This window comes from Brassica napus, chromosome C4 (genome assembly GCF_020379485.1).
Source record: "Brassica napus cultivar Da-Ae chromosome C4, Da-Ae, whole genome shotgun sequence".
Classification (NCBI taxonomy): domain Eukaryota; kingdom Viridiplantae; phylum Streptophyta; class Magnoliopsida; order Brassicales; family Brassicaceae; genus Brassica; species Brassica napus.
This window is the reverse complement of record NC_063447.1, coordinates 6,113,909-6,131,388: the sequence shown is the minus strand read 5'-3', so window position 1 is coordinate 6,131,388 and position 17,480 is coordinate 6,113,909. Positions and strand designations below refer to the sequence as shown.

General features: G+C 38.1%; 1 protein-coding gene, 1 non-coding gene and 1 pseudogene across 6 annotated transcripts; 1 reads left to right on the top strand and 2 right to left on the bottom strand.

The window, feature by feature from the left end:
• Positions 1–3,182: 3,182 nt before the first annotated feature.
• Positions 3,183–6,732, bottom strand: LOC106391049 (phosphatidylinositol N-acetylglucosaminyltransferase subunit P). Of its 5 annotated transcripts, XM_048753442.1 has the most exons (6): positions 6,334–6,718; positions 6,193–6,238; positions 5,726–5,955; positions 4,805–4,911; positions 3,567–3,984; positions 3,183–3,438 (listed from the first exon to the last, which is right to left on the bottom strand). In XM_048753442.1, exons 5-6 carry the CDS (start codon positions 3,949–3,951, stop codon positions 3,305–3,307), a joined length of 519 nt encoding a protein of 172 aa, XP_048609399.1. In that variant the 5' UTR covers positions 3,952–3,984; positions 4,805–4,911; positions 5,726–5,955; positions 6,193–6,238; positions 6,334–6,718; the 3' UTR covers positions 3,183–3,304. The 5 variants fall into 5 exon arrangements, with proteins under 5 accessions (XP_048609399.1, XP_048609397.1, XP_048609398.1 ...); XM_048753440.1 differs by lacking the exon at positions 5,726–5,955 and having other exon boundaries at positions 6,334–6,717; XM_048753441.1 differs by lacking the exon at positions 6,193–6,238 and having other exon boundaries at positions 6,334–6,406.
• On the bottom strand, positions 5,012–5,176 carry LOC125586499. Its single transcript, XR_007323027.1, has one exon. It is a non-coding gene; the product is annotated as a U12 minor spliceosomal RNA (small nuclear RNA).
• Positions 6,733–6,834: 102 nt separating the features above from the next.
• Positions 6,835–17,059, top strand: LOC125585068 (annotated as a pseudogene).
• The last annotated feature ends 421 nt before the right edge of the window (positions 17,060–17,480 follow it).

The window sequence follows — 17,480 nt, the reverse complement described above, 5'->3', positions numbered from 1 at the left end:
ATTCATCGTATACCATATTACCCACACTTTTTTGTGTGCACATCATATTACCCACATCGGCTCCTATTTGTCACACATAAATCCAGTTACCTTGAGTATATATATATTTCAAAATTAAGAACTATAAGAATCAACTCGTTTCTAAGAAAATTATACAAGTTTTTTCTGACATTGTGTATATTTTACCTAAGTAAGCTTGAAATACAAATCTTTATGAAATGAAAAGGTTTAATTTAGTTCAGTTAATAATATTTAACAATAATTATATATTCATCAAAGGTGTTATTTCTTCATTTTATTAAGTAACTTATAACGATTGAACTAAAAACCGCTTAAGACCTCTACTCTAATAACACAAGTGTAAAGTTTAGCAACAAAAATAAAACGCAGAAGAACCAAATAACATAACGAAATTTTGCTGAGAAAGCTTCTAGCAATGTGTGGAGGAAACTGAAATAACACAATATGATCCTCTTACAGCTTTGTGGGGAATCGGGAAGCCGACACTCTTTTACGACTTAGTCTCTTCATGGGCCCTTCCTAGAAAATCCCAAAATGTGTTTTCCAAATCCTTTTTCACGAACCATAACTGTTAAGCACTTCATATCTCTGATGACGATTGATTTGGCTGTTGTCTAATATCGACAGAATCTTAGGTAGCATAGTCAGATGCAACCAAAAATTTCATCTGAGGACAAGATAAATTTAAATAATGTTATTAAATATTTTAATATTGAAAATATTAATGAATAAAGCATCCCACAAAAGTAGAAATATTTTATAAGATATTTTATACATTATCATATCCTTGTTGATTTGAAAAAAAGTTAGAGAATCTATGATAGCTAAAACAAACTAAGAGGGAAGAAAACTTATAACAAAACTGAGATGTTTGTAAATGTTTAAATTATACCAAAAGTTCAAAAAATGCATATGATGACCATCATACATAAAAGACTATACGGATGAGTGTACATAGATTGATATGTGGTTCTTACGTGTTGAGTAGATGTCGGTGTTAAGTTTCAAACTGAGAAGTGTTTCTGTTTTTAAACCCCCCAAAAAAAAAAACTTGAAGACATACTGTATATAGTATACAACGCAAAAAAATCACAATGGATGAGAACATTGCATAATCGTAAATGGATTAAATTGAATTGGGTGAATAATGTATAATTTCGAAGCTGAAGATCAAAGTTAGATGATCAAGTTTTAGATAAGGCCAGATTTCATTGGATAATATCATGCCAAGATTATTTTCAATAAAGGAAAACCACATATGTGTGTATAATATTATTAAGGATGATACAAAACCAGTGGTGGCATCTTTTCTTCCCAAGAGTCTCCAATGTGGATGCAATGATTGCTAAAGACCCGCTTGTGACTGAAGCATAAACCTCCATTTTATCTCTTTTGTCAATTCAGTAACAGCACAAACCACGATAGAATGCACAGGGGAAGCTAAGAGCATCATTAACCCTATGACATTTATAAGTTTCTTAAGAAAAAAAAAATTCTTTTTATCTGATTTAAAAAAAAATAATTAAAAGTCGAACCAATCGCGGGTTAACACGTGTCGGTGGGACCCGCGAACAGTGCAAAAATCCCATAAAGATTGATCTTTATTTTATTGTTTCTGTCACCCGTTTTTATAATTTTCAGTGGGACCGTCACTAATTTTAGTTAAGAAACTCCTTTAAATCTTGCGATAATCATGGCCTAATATCTATCAAATTATTCATGGTAGAATTTCTATAAATTAATATTCATTACATTACAATTTTATCCATTCAAAATTAAAGTGATTTGACACAAATTGGTAAAATAATGAATAATATTTTTATAGAAAATCATACAATAACATAGTCTTATTAGAATCCTAAATTAATAATCAAGAGCGTGTACTCATATGTTTGCAACATTCTGTGACAACCCGTCCCGCGGATCCCGGATTTCACAGCGCTGCAGCGCACCGACCCTAACCCTTCACCGGAGGTAAATTGTAACATCCCGGATTGTGATACATGGAAAGACTTAAGAGGATTGATTTGACTACCTATGTCACCAAAGTTGACTTACCTTTTCCGTCACACATCCGTTTAGAACTCCAGAGTTAAGCGTGCTTGAGTTGGAGTAGTGGAAGGATGGGTGACCTATCGGGAAGTGATTCACGATACCGTGTGAGTGAGACCAAAGCACGGGGAAAGATCGGGTGGTGATTGCATGTCAGTAAACAATGATTTCGAGCCTTTACAAAAATTAACGGACCAATCGCTGGAACGGGATGGACCCACGGACCGAGAGAGCAGGCGTGGGTGGCCCATTAGCTGTGGGCGGTCGGGGCGTTATAAGTGGTATCAGAGCTGGTTAGCCATCTCGGTTCCGACTCGAGAGGCATCTTGAGACCTGTCGTGGGCGCAACGACAACGAGGACGTTGCGTTCTTTGAGAGGAGGTGAATTGTAACATCCCGGGTTGTGATATATAGAAAGGCTTAAGAGAATTGATTTGACTACCTATGTCACCAAAGTTGACTTACCTTTTCCGTCACACATCCGTTTAGAACTCCAGAGTTAAGCGTGCTTGAGCTGGAGTAGTGGAAGGATGGGTGACCTATCGGGAAATGATTCACGATACCGTGTGAGTGAGACAAAAGCACAGGAAAAGGTCGGGTGGTGATTACAGGGTCAGTAAACAATGATTTCGAGCTTTGAAAAAATTAACGGACCGACCGTCAGATGGGATGGGGTCCACGGGCCGAGAGAGCGGGCGTGGATGGCCCATTAGCCGTGGGCGGTCGGAGCCTTATACATTCACCAAATTCAATCATGTAGTTGCACTCTCTATGCCCTTCTTAAGTTTCTCGGCCATAGACCAAAATATGCCTTGATGAAATATATTGATACTGTTATGGAATTCATCGGTGCCAATCGATATGCAGAAACAAAAGCTCTACACGCACTTCCTATCCGTCGAGCACCAAGTAAGAATGATTTTGTGTATTCACGGAGGCTGTGCTCTGACATTAAAGCAGAACATGCGATATTTGGACAAATTACCCTTTCTGAAGCTTTGATCATGTTCTGTCTTCTGTTGTTTTATTTCCCCTTTTTTTTGGTGAGATAACCAATTTGTTGTTGTTATTGTGACAAAAAAAAAAAACCTATTTGTTGATGTTTCCTCTAGAGTCACAAAGAGCCGCTCTCACTGATGAAGATTATGAAAAAAAACATGGTAACAGTTCCAGTTTACATCAGTCACTAAATCAAAAGCTAAATTGTTTTAGCTTCTAAAGAATCTAAGTATCACATGACATCACTTGAGTTGAACATAAGATCATTGATTCTTGTAATATCAATGTCAGAGATTGGATCTATAGGACTCTCGTCCCCTTCCTCCATCTGAGAATCAATTTCCCCAGGCTCTCGACTATACTCATCTGCCATCATTAAAAAACAAACAAACAATTAGATCATCGCCAAGAACATCATCATTGCAAGCCAAACTTGAAAAAAACCACACCATGCACACATAGAGCAATGCCGCAAGAGAGAGAGAGACACTCACCAAACAAGGTATTGAGAGAGGTAGGGTGTGGAGTGGCGATGAAGTTGAGACCAATGTAAAACGCCAAACCTAGCAGCAAAGTCACCATCAGGTACGTGGGCATAGCCAACACCCAGTACCTGCTTGGGTAGTAATGGATCCCTATAGACTCCAACAGTTTATCAGGTACATAAGCCCATATCAAGAAGATCAATGTGGCAACAACGGTAGAGATGGAGCCTACAAAACCATACACCTCAGAGGGTTTAGGTCCCTGAACATGTGATGCTCTGAACGGAGATGACCTTGTGCTGTCTGAATCCTGGAAACCGAAGGGCTTTTGCTTCTTTCTCTTGGAGAAGCTAAGAACCCGCCTTGGACTGTTCACTGAATGAGCTTCTTCCATTGTTTCGGACAAAGGATGCCGCTGAGAAATCAACTGATAAATTTAAAGAATGAACATCAGTGAATGGTTTTTGGTATGACTAGATATCAAATTAGAACCTTGTATATAGATTCTATAAATATGAGGAAAGACTAACAAGTAGACAAATTAAAAGCAGGCAAGTGGCAGAGATTTGAGAGCGTATTATCAGAATAGAGAAAGATCTGTGGATAAAAATCTAAGCTTCATCAAAACTCTAGGAACAATGGTTGGTACAACACAAAGATCAAATCTTTTTTTTTCACAAAATCTAGCAGTTGCTAAAACAACAAGCTTACACATGAGAGAAGGTAATGCCAATATCATCAGGCTAACGAAAAAGGAGACAACCAAAGTATAAACCTTTTTAAATTCCCAGACTAGAATGTGAAATATCTATCTTGAAATCAGTCTGTCGATATAAGTTCTAGTAGTTAAAACCAACTATCAATTATTATGTTTTCTCACTAGATTCACTCTAAAGTTGTCTTTCTCCAAATCTTACAAAGAATCATCAATTCAGATTAAACATCTATACAAGAAACAGCTGAAACTAGATCCAGTGAAACGAAACGAAAGAGAACATAAACGACAAAGTGTAACAACCAAAGCCAAATATCGCAGATTATGACTCCAGAAACCAAATCTCTAAACATACCGAAGCACAATTTCAATTATAAACGATCGAATTTGGCCTAACTCTAAGTTAGGGATGAAGCTTGATCATATTCGACAAAATACCCAAAAACCCAGCTAACGAATTCGTAGTCATGTAAAAATCAAATCAATAAAAAAAAAAAAAAAAAAAAAAAAGAAGAGAGACAAAACAGCTTACACGACCGTGTACTGACCAAACAGGATCTTTGTCCTCGATGTGAAGCTTTCTTCTTACAACACCGATTACAAAAATCGGGAGAACAGATCAACTAATCGGGGCAGGAGCTGCTCGTGAATCACAAAGACAGAGATCAATCAAAATTCATTTGTTTGCATTTGTACTCTAAAGTTTAAATAATTTTAGGTATAATAGATTTGGGGGATGAGGGAGGCCCGCGCGAGTCGAGTTCTGCAAAAGTAAGCAGCGTCAACGACTCGGCCAGCCTATTTCCCTTCCATAAATTCTTGCGCCACTTTTTATGTTTTTCGTTAGCGCTGCGACCGGCTCTCACCGCTCGCTTTGTTTTCCTTACTCATTAGTTTAAGGCAATTTTTTATAGTTGATGATCCTTGACCTTTTATAGCAGCATCCGCATGACTCATGCGCCTCAAGTTCCCGATGTGGGATGAAAACAAACATATTCCACCACACGCGCTTTTTTTCATTCCAAACCGATTAGGATTCGGTTCGTTTTCGGTTCTCTTATAATTGAACTAATCTATCCAAACCGGTGAATTGAATAGAACCAGACCTGACATAATTTTCAGTTCTGTTTTATTTGTAGTTTTTTACCACAATCAAGCAATTGCATTTTAATGAAATTATAAATCTAAGCCGAAAAAATTGTTATGGGATTCTTGATTTTATTTTTTCTTCCTAAAATTATGTACTATTGAATTAGTGATATTAAAATATTTGTCAAAATTGGGGGTTATTCAATTTTACCAATTTATTTATGAATTTGATTTCAAAGTTGATTTTTAGTTACTACAATAATTTGTAGTTTCTACCATAATCAAACTAAACTGAAATGATCTTTGTAGTTTTACTACTATCTAATTTAAGCACAAGAAAAAAGTAAATATAGTTACAACTTACAAAGGTGCTTGTCTACTAAACGATTTGATGCTCTTAAGAATTTAGACGTAGAGAGAGATCTCTTCACTGCTTTAAACGACACAAGAAGCAAACAAACAGCTAACAGTGGGATCTAGCATGCTCAGGCTTGTGAGTGTACTCATAATCAAGATGCACAAAAGCCCTTTCTATCTCCTGCAACAGCTCCAGCTACAGGACGTAGCAGTGAGAAGGCAAGAGACAGAACGAACCTGGAGAGGTGAAGCAGCTGAAACCCTAGTTCATTTCTCAGCGGCGGAGAGTTATAATACTTACAGATCATTTGAACACCATCTAGAAGTGAAGCTAAGTACTTTACAAAACGTGGTTACAAAGCATCAATACAAGACTAGTTACTACCGTTTGCATTCAACATAAGTCTTTTGTAAGAGATTCAAATCAAACAAGAAGAACGTATTGAATCTCATTAACAACGCCAAAGATCGTACCTTTAGCCGGAGACATTGCTCTGAACGATCCTTTCCGACGCAAGATCTATCAGACAAAACCAAACTTTGTTAAAATCCATACAAAGAAATGTACTCCAGCTACAGGACGTAGCAGTGGAGAAGGCAAGAGACAGGACGAACCTGGAGAGGTGAAGCAGCTGAAACCCTAGTTCATTTCTCAGCGGCGGAGAGTTATATTGTGGAAGCCACGGAACCCTAGATTACTTGGGCCTTTAGTATTATTATGGGCCTTTTATCGTATAAGCCCAAATTAAAATTTACCCGCCATAATATCACGGATCTCATTAAAAAAATCTTAGAACGATGTCGTTTAGCGATGGCCATGTCACGAGATGTATAGTTGGAGTTTAATGTAGACGTGTCAAGAAAGCGGTCGCCAATCACGTGCGAGATACTAAAACCACTTAGAGGTCGCCACGTAAGACATTTGTTAAAGACGCTTCATCTCGTGTCTGGTCCAAAGTATCTATGTGGTCACTGATATACGTCGACCACACCAGTCGTACTAGCTAGTGTTAGTCCCCCCCCCCCACGGGGATCTGCTAACGTAATTACCGAAATACCCTCGCCGTATCTTCAAATTTTTCATTCCTTACTTTTACTGCGAATGTTATTGCTAGCAGGCAGACAAGACCAAGCTTCATCTCTTCAAAGCTGTCTCGCCTCCGCCGCCTAATCTCTATCTCACCGAAGTAATGGCTAGGCCAGATGGAGAAGAAGGGATATTGCTGCTCGAGTTTCACGGCAACGGTGACCGTTCCTGGCAGCTAAACTTCGATGATTTTCAGGTTTCACCGGAGCACAAGGAGAAGAAATCGCCGAGCAAGCTCCATAACTGTCTTGGTTGCTTGGGTAAATGATCTCTTCTCCTCTCCACATTTACATTTATTTTTGTCTGATTAGGACAAGGCTAGTCTATAGAGAGACAAATGAGTTGATATGTTTGGGATTGGTTTGACTTTTTTTGAGTTTGGCTACTTTGCTTTGCTATTTTTAGCTTTTGTTGATTCTTTAAAAACATATTATCAAATTCTATAAGTTTTAATCTTTTTTTTTGGGAGTTAGTGGACTCTTTGGTACTATATAGAAGCTTTGATGGATTCACCTCAAATTATATGGAGTTTTTTTAATGAATTTATAGTAATCATGATCTTGATTTTTGGGGAGTATTCTCTATGAATCCAATCAAGAAACGCTGTCCGTGATTGAAGCTATAGTAGTAGTATCTAATTTATAAAGCTCAGACGAGGGTTCTTTGTTTTGGTTACTGTGATCTAAAGTAGTGAGAAGCTATTGTAGCTTACCTGGTTTGAACTTTTTCTTGCTTCTTTTTTGCTATACAGATTTGTTAAAGCTTTGTGTCTTGATGGTTGCAGGTCCGGAAGACAATGTGGCAGATTACTACCAGCAACAGGTAGAGATGCTTGAAGGCTTTACCGAAATGGATGAACTTGCAGAACGTGGCTTTGTCCCTGGAATGTCAAAGGTTTAAGCTTAGATGATGATGATGATGATAACTTATCTCTTCTTCCATATTTTTTTGCTCTTTGTTAATTGATACTTATCTCTGTGTTGTGTTCCACATAGGAAGAGCAAGACAATCTGGCTAAAAGCGAGACATTAGCCATCAGAATATCGAACATTGCCAACATGCTTCTATTTGCTGCTAAAGTCTATGCCTCCGTCACAAGCGGCTCTTTAGCAATCGTTGCTTCCACGTTGGACTCTCTTCTTGATCTTCTCTCTGGCTTCATCCTCTGGTTTACCGCCTTCTCTATGCAAACACCAAACCCGTATCAGTATCCCATTGGCAAGAAAAGGATGCAACCACTGGTTTGTATCATCCTTTTAAAAGATTATACATATATTAATTATTATGTATGTGATTCTTGGATCAAATCTTGTCAGGGAATCCTAGTATTTGCATCAGTGATGGCCACACTTGGATTGCAAATCATCTTGGAATCTCTTCGGACAAATGTTATCCAGTGTAAGCCCTGCAGATCTTGTCTGAAAAGCTTCGGTTCAAATAATTCACAAAATTGCTTCACATGTTTTATTACAGCACAAGGAGTTCAGCCTAACAAAAGAGCAAAGAGAGTTGGGTGGTTGGGATCATGCTCTCTGTTACATTGGTCAAACTGCTTCTTGTTCTTTACTGCAGATCGTTCAGTAACGAGATTGTGAAAGCTTATGCTCAGGATCACTTCTTCGACGTCATCACAAACATCATTGGACTCATTGCAGTGATCCTCGCCAACTACTTCGATAACTGGATGGATCCAGTTGGTGCTATCATTGTAAGCTTCCATATAAATAAAGATAAAAGACCATTGTGTCAGAGCACTACAAGAAAACAGGGGGATTCTGATGGCCGAAATCGTCGGTAATTCGTCGGAATCGGTCTATTCCGACGAAATTCCGACGAACCCGTCCGTCGGTATCGTTTCGTCGGAAAAAAAACGTTCGTCGGAATTTCGTCAGAAATTCCGACGACTTTCTGACGAATACCAAGAAACGTCATTCTGACGAACTTCCGACGATATTACGATGCGGCTACAGAAGACCGGAGTTCATCGGAAAACTACAATTCCGACGAACGTGGTTCCTCGGTTTATTCCGACGAACTGTAGGCGTCGGAATTTACCGACGGACATCGGTCGTCGGAATATACCGACGAACCACGTTCGTCGGTATATTCCGACGGAAATGGGTTTGTCGGTAAATACCGACGGATATATGTCCGTCGGTATATTCCGACGACCGTTGTCCGTCGGTATATACCCTTTTTTTTTTACAAATTAATTTTGCATTTTTATATATTTTTTGATATTAATAAATTTAAAAAATTGGAAATTTAAAACTAATAATATTATAAAATTTAAATTCATAAAAACCGAAATAGGAAAAAAACATTCATAAAGTTTAAAATTCATACAAACCGAAATAGAAAAAAAAAACATTCCGAAAGTTTTATAAAGCCGAAATAAACTAAGAAGAACTCGAAGACATCAAACGATCTAGCTTCTGCATAATCTCGGTGTTGAACTTCTTCTGGGATGCCAACTCAGCAAGGATAGTGGCATTCTCCGAACGGATAGTGGCATTCTCCGAAAGGATAGTGGTGTTCTGCTCCTCCAATGCCCCAATCCGTTCATCTTTGTCATGTAGCTCCTCGAGAATCATGGGATCGGCATACGGAGCTTGCGAAGAAGATGCCGGATACGAAGAAGCACGACGGGCCAACCCAACTAAACGGCCTCCTTTCCTTTTAGGAACCGCCTACAAAAATATTTAAAGTAAGTAAATATGGACAAGTAAGTAATCGACATTATAAAAAAAAAATATTAATAAAAAAAATTACCTTTTCAACCATCTCATTTATTTGCAATAGAGACAGGTTGGTTGAAGCTCCCGTGGAGTCGCCGTCATCAGAGAGAGGCTGAGATTGAGAAACTATCTCAGCTTCCACCAAATCAACTACACCTCTGATCACGGGGTCCTGAATTTGACCCGTCGTCTTGTTAGTGTGAGCCACCTTAATGAGTTGGAGACGATCAACGGGATTACCGTCATTTGCTTCGATCTAAAAAAACCGCCATTATTAGCCAAAAAATATATAAAATATTTATTTAAAAAATATAAAGATAAATAATAATAAAAAACTTACAAGTTCATCCTCCTTAGTAGACATGGAGCAAGCGCCGAGGTTGTGCACATACATACCTTTCCCGCCACGATCGCTCTTCCGGTTCCTGGAGTTCCTAGAAGACGTCTCTGCAGTGTCTTCCCTCTCCCAATGAGCTATCAACTGCTCCCACACCCCCCCGTTGATGAACCGTGGCTTCTTGTTCTTCTGCCAAACTGTCTTCCACGCGTTTATCTGCTTTGTGTAAGAGTCCATGGCCTTTTCGTTGAATTTCTTACGGACTGTTTCCGTAAGATCGGAGTGCCAGTTGAACTCTTGCTACAAAACAAACACAATTTAATAAGTAAATATATGTAAAAAAATGTAAAAACTTAAAAAAAATGAAGGGTTACTATACCGCAAACTGACGAAACCACAACTCTCGTTCGTCGGAAGGGATCACACTCCACTTTGGATATCCAAAACGGAGCATGGAGTACATCATCTGGTTGATGCTCCGGCTAATGCCATTTTTCGACTTGGTGAACCTTTAAAAAAAAATACAAGTTAGCAAGTTAATTAAAGCAAAAAATATAACGGTACAAATAAAAAAAAATACTAACCAAGTGCTATGGCCTCGTCGTGGGTTGGGTTGGAGAAACGGGAGATGCTCTCGACCTGGTTGTTGAACCAATAGATGAACCGGCATGACCCCCGGATCCTGTTGAGCAGCAGCGTGAGGGGCAGCGTGAGGGGCAGAGGGAGCTGGAGCGGGAATATATGCGGGAACCGAGTCATGAGACGATACCGATGCACGGGAACCGCTCACCGAACTACGTCGAAGACGGGCTGCGGGGCGGGCTTCATCCTCGGCCCTAAAAAAAAAAAATTAACCCATCAAACATATTTTCATTTATATATTTACAAAAGGTTTTATAAACGTTTTAAAAAAAACTATTAAACCTTTTATATATATATATATATATATGTATTCAAAATTATAAAAAATTTATAAATATAGAAAAATGTTGTTAAAAATTTATAAATGAAGAAAAATGTTGTTAAATATTTATATTTTAAAAAAAAAATGTTGTTAAATATTTATTAGTGGAAACTTAAAAAAAAATATTAAAATTTTAAAATTTACTATACATGATTTACATATATATATATGTATACAAAATTATAAAAAATTTATAAATATAGAAAAATGTTGTTAAAATTTATAAATGAAGAAAAATGGTGTTAAATATTTATATTTTTTTCAAAAAAACGTTTTTAAAAATCAAAAAACGTTTTTAAAAATCAAAAAACGTTTTTAAAAATCAAAAAACGTTTTTAAAAATCAAAAAACGTTTTTAAAAATCAAAAAACGTTTTTAAAAATCAAAAAACGTTTTTAAAAATAAAAAAAACGTTTTAAAAAATCAAAAAACGTTTTTAAAAATCAAAAAATGTTCCAAAAAAAACTAAAACAACAATCCTAACTTATATATCCTAAACTATCCATTCAATCCTAAAATGTTCAATCAAACAACCTAAAATCCGAGATCAACTTCCAAAACCCTAAACAATTGAAAAAAAAAAGGTTTGGGATGATTCTTACATGATTTGGGGTTTGGGGAAGAGATAGGAGGGTGAGGAGAGGATTCGCCGGTGAAGAGAGGCCGGAATCGCCGGAGAGTCGCCGGAATCGCCGAAATCGCCGGAGAGGATCTTGAGAGAGGGAGAGGCCGCGGAGATAACGAAGAAGAAAGGAGAAGGGTTTTTATTTCCGCGGATTCCGACGGACACGGGTTCGTCGGTATTCCGTCGGTATATTTAAAATATACCAAATGCCGATTCGCGAAAATTTTCAAGCGGTTTGGTTCTCCCGGGCTAATTGAAATTCCGACGGAACGTGTCCGTCAGTATTTTCCGACGGAATTCCGACGACTTAGTGTTTAGGGTGTTATTTTCAAGTTTCTAAATGCAAAATCCAAACCTTTGATAATATATATAGTATTTGCATAAAGATTTAACAATAAAAATGTTTTATAACACGATTTTACACAACAATATTTTTTGTAGTGTAAGCTTATATAAATATGATTGTATAAGTACATAATGTTAAGATGAGATGTTATGAAAACAATGATATGCATACATAAATATTTTAATGAGTTGTTATATTTGAACGGTTGCGATCTAATACTATACTAAACACTTATTATGTGTTATTTTCATAGTTTTGGCATCTAAATTTATAGATTTTTATGATTGAAACTTTATAGAAAAACATGTCGTCGGTATTTCGTCGGAAAATACCGACGTCATTCCGACGAACTTGTCGAGTTCGTCGGAATGTCGTCGGTATTTTCCGACGAAATACCGACGACCTTTCCAATTTTCAATGAAACCCGTTGTCGTCGCTATGTCGTCGGTATATTGCGAGGGATTTCCGACGGACCATTAAAAAAAAAAAAAAAAAAAAAAACTAATCAGAATCTTCTGAATCTTCATCAAACTCCCCAACCTCGGCTTCCGGCTCTGAATGTACGACAGCATCATGTCCAAACACAGTCAAATTCTCAACGAGTTGAACATTTTCCAAATCTTCAACTGCCTGGGCGTTGCTGGTAGACTCTGGTTGCAATGGTTCATCATCATCAGAAGTTCCATCCACTCGTCCTCTTGGGTTGATTTGCGTTACAGTAACCCATGGATCGTCTCTGTACGTCACCCGAGGGTAACTGATGTAGCACACCTATACATATCAATTATACAAAGTATTAGTTCAATATATAACATTAATTAATTATATTGGTAAAAAATTATGAATATATTGACATACCTGATCAGCTTGCGAACCAAGAATGAAGGGATCATAATATTGAAGTTTCCGCCGCGAATGAACTGATGTAACACCAAACGCATCAATCTTCACTCCTCTATCTGGGGTGGTGTCATACCAATCACAATAGAATACTACACAACGCAATCCAACCATTCCAGGAAATTGGATTTCCAATATTTCTTTTATGTTGCCGTAGTAGACATCGTCACCAGAAGAAGATGAAACACCAGCATCATATGTTGTCTTAGAATGACCTTTCCTTGTGAATGCATATCCTCGCGTACAAAATTTAGGATATGATTTGACCACATAGTTTGGTCCCTGCACAAATTCGCGTACCAATCATCGAACACAAGACCTCTGGCCAAACCATCATTCACCTATAAAAAAAAACATATATGATTGCAAAATTAATTAGTTTATATATATTAAATTTAAACTAATCATTTGCATAGGGTAATAGGATATATGACTCACATAACTACGAAGCCACGCAGCAAATCCGTTATCTCTAAGTTGTCGAAGCTCATCTTCTGTTGCATGCCTGTGAGTCATACGCAACTCCGCCATATATACACTATATACAAAAATATTATCAATATGAAATAAATTTATTGAATATTAATCTAACAATAAATGAATAAATATTTTTACCTCTCATATTGTAGAACATCTTCACAGTTGGTGAGCAAATATGTTTGCAAATGAGCGTTCTCAGTGTCCGTAAGTCTCCGCTTCGTGAATTTTCCACTAAGTCGTCCTATTTCCTTGAACATGCTTGGGACAGTAACATGATATGTTGCTCTCTCCCCTCTATCATCATGCCGAGCAGGTCTTCGGTGTTTTGTTTGCACTTCTGGTGGAAAATAATTTTCAGCAAAGATTGCAGTTTCTTCATTGATCACCTGTGCCACTATAGATCCTTCCACCCTGCTTTGATTTTTGACCATCTTCTTCAGATGATGCATATAACGCTCAAAAATATACATCCATCTGTACTGCACAGGACCACCAAGTTCCAATTCTCTTGCGAGATGAATAGCAAGATGTTCCATTACATCAAAGAATGATGGAGGAAATATCTTCTCAAGGTTGCACATGCTGACTGGTGCGTTTGTCTTCAAATTATTAATACCCTCTTCAGTCAATACTCTGCTGCATAAGTCACGGAAAAAAACACTAATCCCTGCAATTGCTTCATGAACATTACGTGGCAATAATGCTGAAAAGGCAAACGGAAGGAGGCGCTGCATAATTACATGACAATCATGACTCTTCAAGCCAGTAAACTTTCCTTCGCTTCTATCAACGCAGTTCCCCAAATTTGATGCATATCCGTCAGGAAATTTCACTTTCTCTGTAATCCAATCAAAGAACTCTTCTTTTCTAGCACCATCTAGCCGATAAATGGGAAAAGGGGCCGTACCGTTCTCATCAACGTGAAGTTCAGAACGATCACAAATATCGACTAAATCCAACCTTGACTTCAAATTATCCTTCGTTTTACCTTGGATGTTAAGGACTGTGTTCATCAGATTATCGAAGAAGTTCTTCTCAATATGCATGACATCTAAATTATGCCGCAATAGATGACTCTCCCAATATGGTAGATCCCAGAAAATACTCTTTTTGTGCCAGTTATGTAGCTCTCCAACCGCATTGACTCGAATGTTTTCATGTCCACCTACATCTGGCGTCCTTTCTGCATCAAAATACCTAAACTGCTTCAACAAATCTTTCCCACTAACTTCCTCAGGTGGACCATCAAACACCTGCTTGTTCTTCGTAAACGAAGTCTTACTCCTGCGGTATGGATGATCAGGTGGTAGAAATCGTCTGTGACAGTCAAACCAACACGTTTTCCTTCCGTTCTTTAGTTGGAAAGCATCTGTGTCATCTTGACAATATGGACATGATAGCTTCCCATGTGTTGTCCATCCAGATAACATACCATATGCTGGAAAGTCACTTATTGTCCACATAAGTACTGCCCGCATCTGAAAGTTTTCTTTGCGCGAAACATCGTATGTCTCAAAACCATGCGCCCATAGTTGTTGCAACTCATATATTAGTGGTTGAAGAAACACATCTAGTGATCTTTTAGGATGATCTGGCCCGGGGACTAGAATTGAGAGAAACAAAAACTCTCGTCGCATGCACAAGCTCGGCCGTAAGTTGTACGGTGTCACAATAACTGGCCATAGAGAATACTGCCTTCCATGCTTTCCAAATGGGCTGAAACCATCAGTAGATAATCCAAGATAAACATTTCTTCTCTCTTCCGCAAATTCTGGATATGTTGACTGGAAATGTTTCCAAGCCTTTGCATCTGAAGGATGTCTAATCTCACCATTTGTGGAATGCTCTGCATGCCATCTCATTGCTTTTGCTGTGCGCTCACACTGATACAACCTCTTCAATCTTTCCGTCAAAGGCAAATACCACATTCTTTTGAATGGGATCGGAACTCTTCCCCTCGTCTCCTGATAACGAGGTTTCCCACAAAATTTGCATACATTCCGTGTCTCATCCGCTCTCCAGTAGATCATGCAGTTGTCAATACATACATCTATCACTTCATACGGTAGTTGAAGACCTGCAACAAGTTTCTGAACCTCGTAGTATGAACCCGGTGCAAGGTTATCCTCAGGTAGAATACCTTTGACAAAATCAGTAATCGCATCCATACATTCTTCAGCCAAATTATAGTCTGTCTTAATACCCATTAATCTAGTTGCAGATGATAAGACTGAATGACCATCTCTACAATTTTGATACAAAGGTTGTTTTCCTGCATCCAACATGTCAAAAAATCTCCTAGACTCGGGGTTTGGTTCTTCCCCTCTATAATGATCATGTACCATCTGCTCAGTACCTACACCATAATCTATATCCGTTCTAGATTCTTCTAACCTAATATCAGGCTGAGGTTCACTAACAGGCTGAGGTTCGCTAGTACTACCATATTCATAACCAGTTTCCCCATGAAGGTACCAAACTTTATAATTACGTGAAAACCCTTTCATATACAAATGAGTCCAAACATCAAATTCTTTTATAACCTTATTATTATTGCAAGAAGAGCAGGGACATCTTAACATACCACTTTTTGCATCCGGTTGCTGTTGAACAAGCCTCATGAATTCTCCAATCCCTTGAACGTATTCTTCCGTAAGCAAATTGGTGTTCGGATCCAAATGAGGTTTATCCATCCACGAACGATAATAAACTTCTGAAGACATGATTTTCACGGAATTGTTATGACTAAAGAGAATGAAGAGAGAATGAAGTGTGAATGAGTTGAATGAGGAGGGGTTGTATTTATAGGAAATTGCTTACGGACCTCCGACGACTTTCCGACGAAATTCCGACGGATGTAAAGAAGTCCGTCGGAATTCCGTCGGAATTGTCCAATCCCAAACGGCTATACAACGGTCATATGTATTTGTCGGCAACGGTCACATGGTTCGTCGGAATTCCGTCGGAATATACCGATGGAATTCCGACGACTTTGCTATTAATCGGAATGTCGTCGGAATTTCGTCGGAATATACCGACGAACTTCCGACGACTACAACGGTTACATTTTTTATCGGAATGTCGTCGAAAAGTCGTCGGAAAATTCCGACGAACCGTATGTCGTCGAAATTCCGTCGGAAATGGCCGACGGAATTCCGACGACTTAATTTTTTTGGATTTGGTCGGAAATTTGTCAGTATTCCGTCGCAAATGTCCGACGACCTTGGTGTCCGTCGGAAGATCCGTCGGAATTCGGTGTGTTTTCTTGTAGTGGAGGTTCCCAGTTCGAGTGACCACCAGGAAAAAACTAATATTACATGATGTGGTTTCGCGTCTTTTGATTCATGTAGCTTGCATTGTACACAATACGGACGTGGTCAATGACGGTTTTGGAGAACGTGAACTCACTAGTTGGGAAAACAGCAACACCAGAGTATCCGCAGAAACTGACTTACCTGTGTTGGAACCACCATAAAGCCATAAGGCATATCGACACAGTGAGGGCTTACACGTTTGGGTCTCATTACTTTGTGGAGGTTGATATCGTTCTTCCTGCTGATATGCCTCTGCAAGTGGCTCACGACATTGGAGAATCGCTGCAGGAGAAGCTGGAGCTGTTGCAGGAGATAGAAAGGGCTTTTGTGCATCTTGATTATGAGTACACTCACAAGCCTGAGCATGCTAGATCCCACTGTTAGCTGTTTGTTTGCTTCTTGTGTCGTTTAAAGCAGTGAAGAGATCTCTCTCTACGTCTAAATTCTTAAGAGCATCAAATCGTTTAGTAGACAATCACCTTTGTAAGTTGTAACTATATTTACTTTTTTCTTGTGCTTAAATTAGATAGTAGTAAAACTACAAAGATCATTTCAGTTTAGTTTGATTATGGTAGAAACTACAAATTATTGTAGTAACTACAAATCAACTTTGAAATCAAATTCATAAATAAATTGGTAAAATTGAATAACCCCTAATTTTGACAAATATTTTAATATCACTAATTCAATAGTACATAATTTTAGGAAGAAAAAATAAAATCAAGAATCCCATAACAATTTTTTCGGCTTAGATTTATAATTTCATTAAAATGCAATAGCTTGATTGTGGTAAAAAACTACAAATAAAACAGAATTGAAAATTATGTCAGGTCTGGTTCTATTCAATTCACCGGTTTGGATAGATTAGTTCAATTATAAGAGAACCGAAAACGAACCGAATCCTAATCGGTTTGGAATGAAAAAAAGCGCGTGTGGTGGAATATGTTTGTTTTCATCCCACATCGGGAACT

Coding starts and splice junctions, on each gene's coding strand:
- LOC106391049 (XM_048753443.1), bottom strand. CDS start 3,951: ATGGAAGAAGCTCATTCAGTGAACAGTCCAAGGCGGGTTCTTAGCTTC. Junction 3,439..3,566: donor CTCTCTCAATACCTTGTTTG/GTGAGTGTCTCT, acceptor TAATGATGGCAG/ATGAGTATAGTCGAGAGCCT.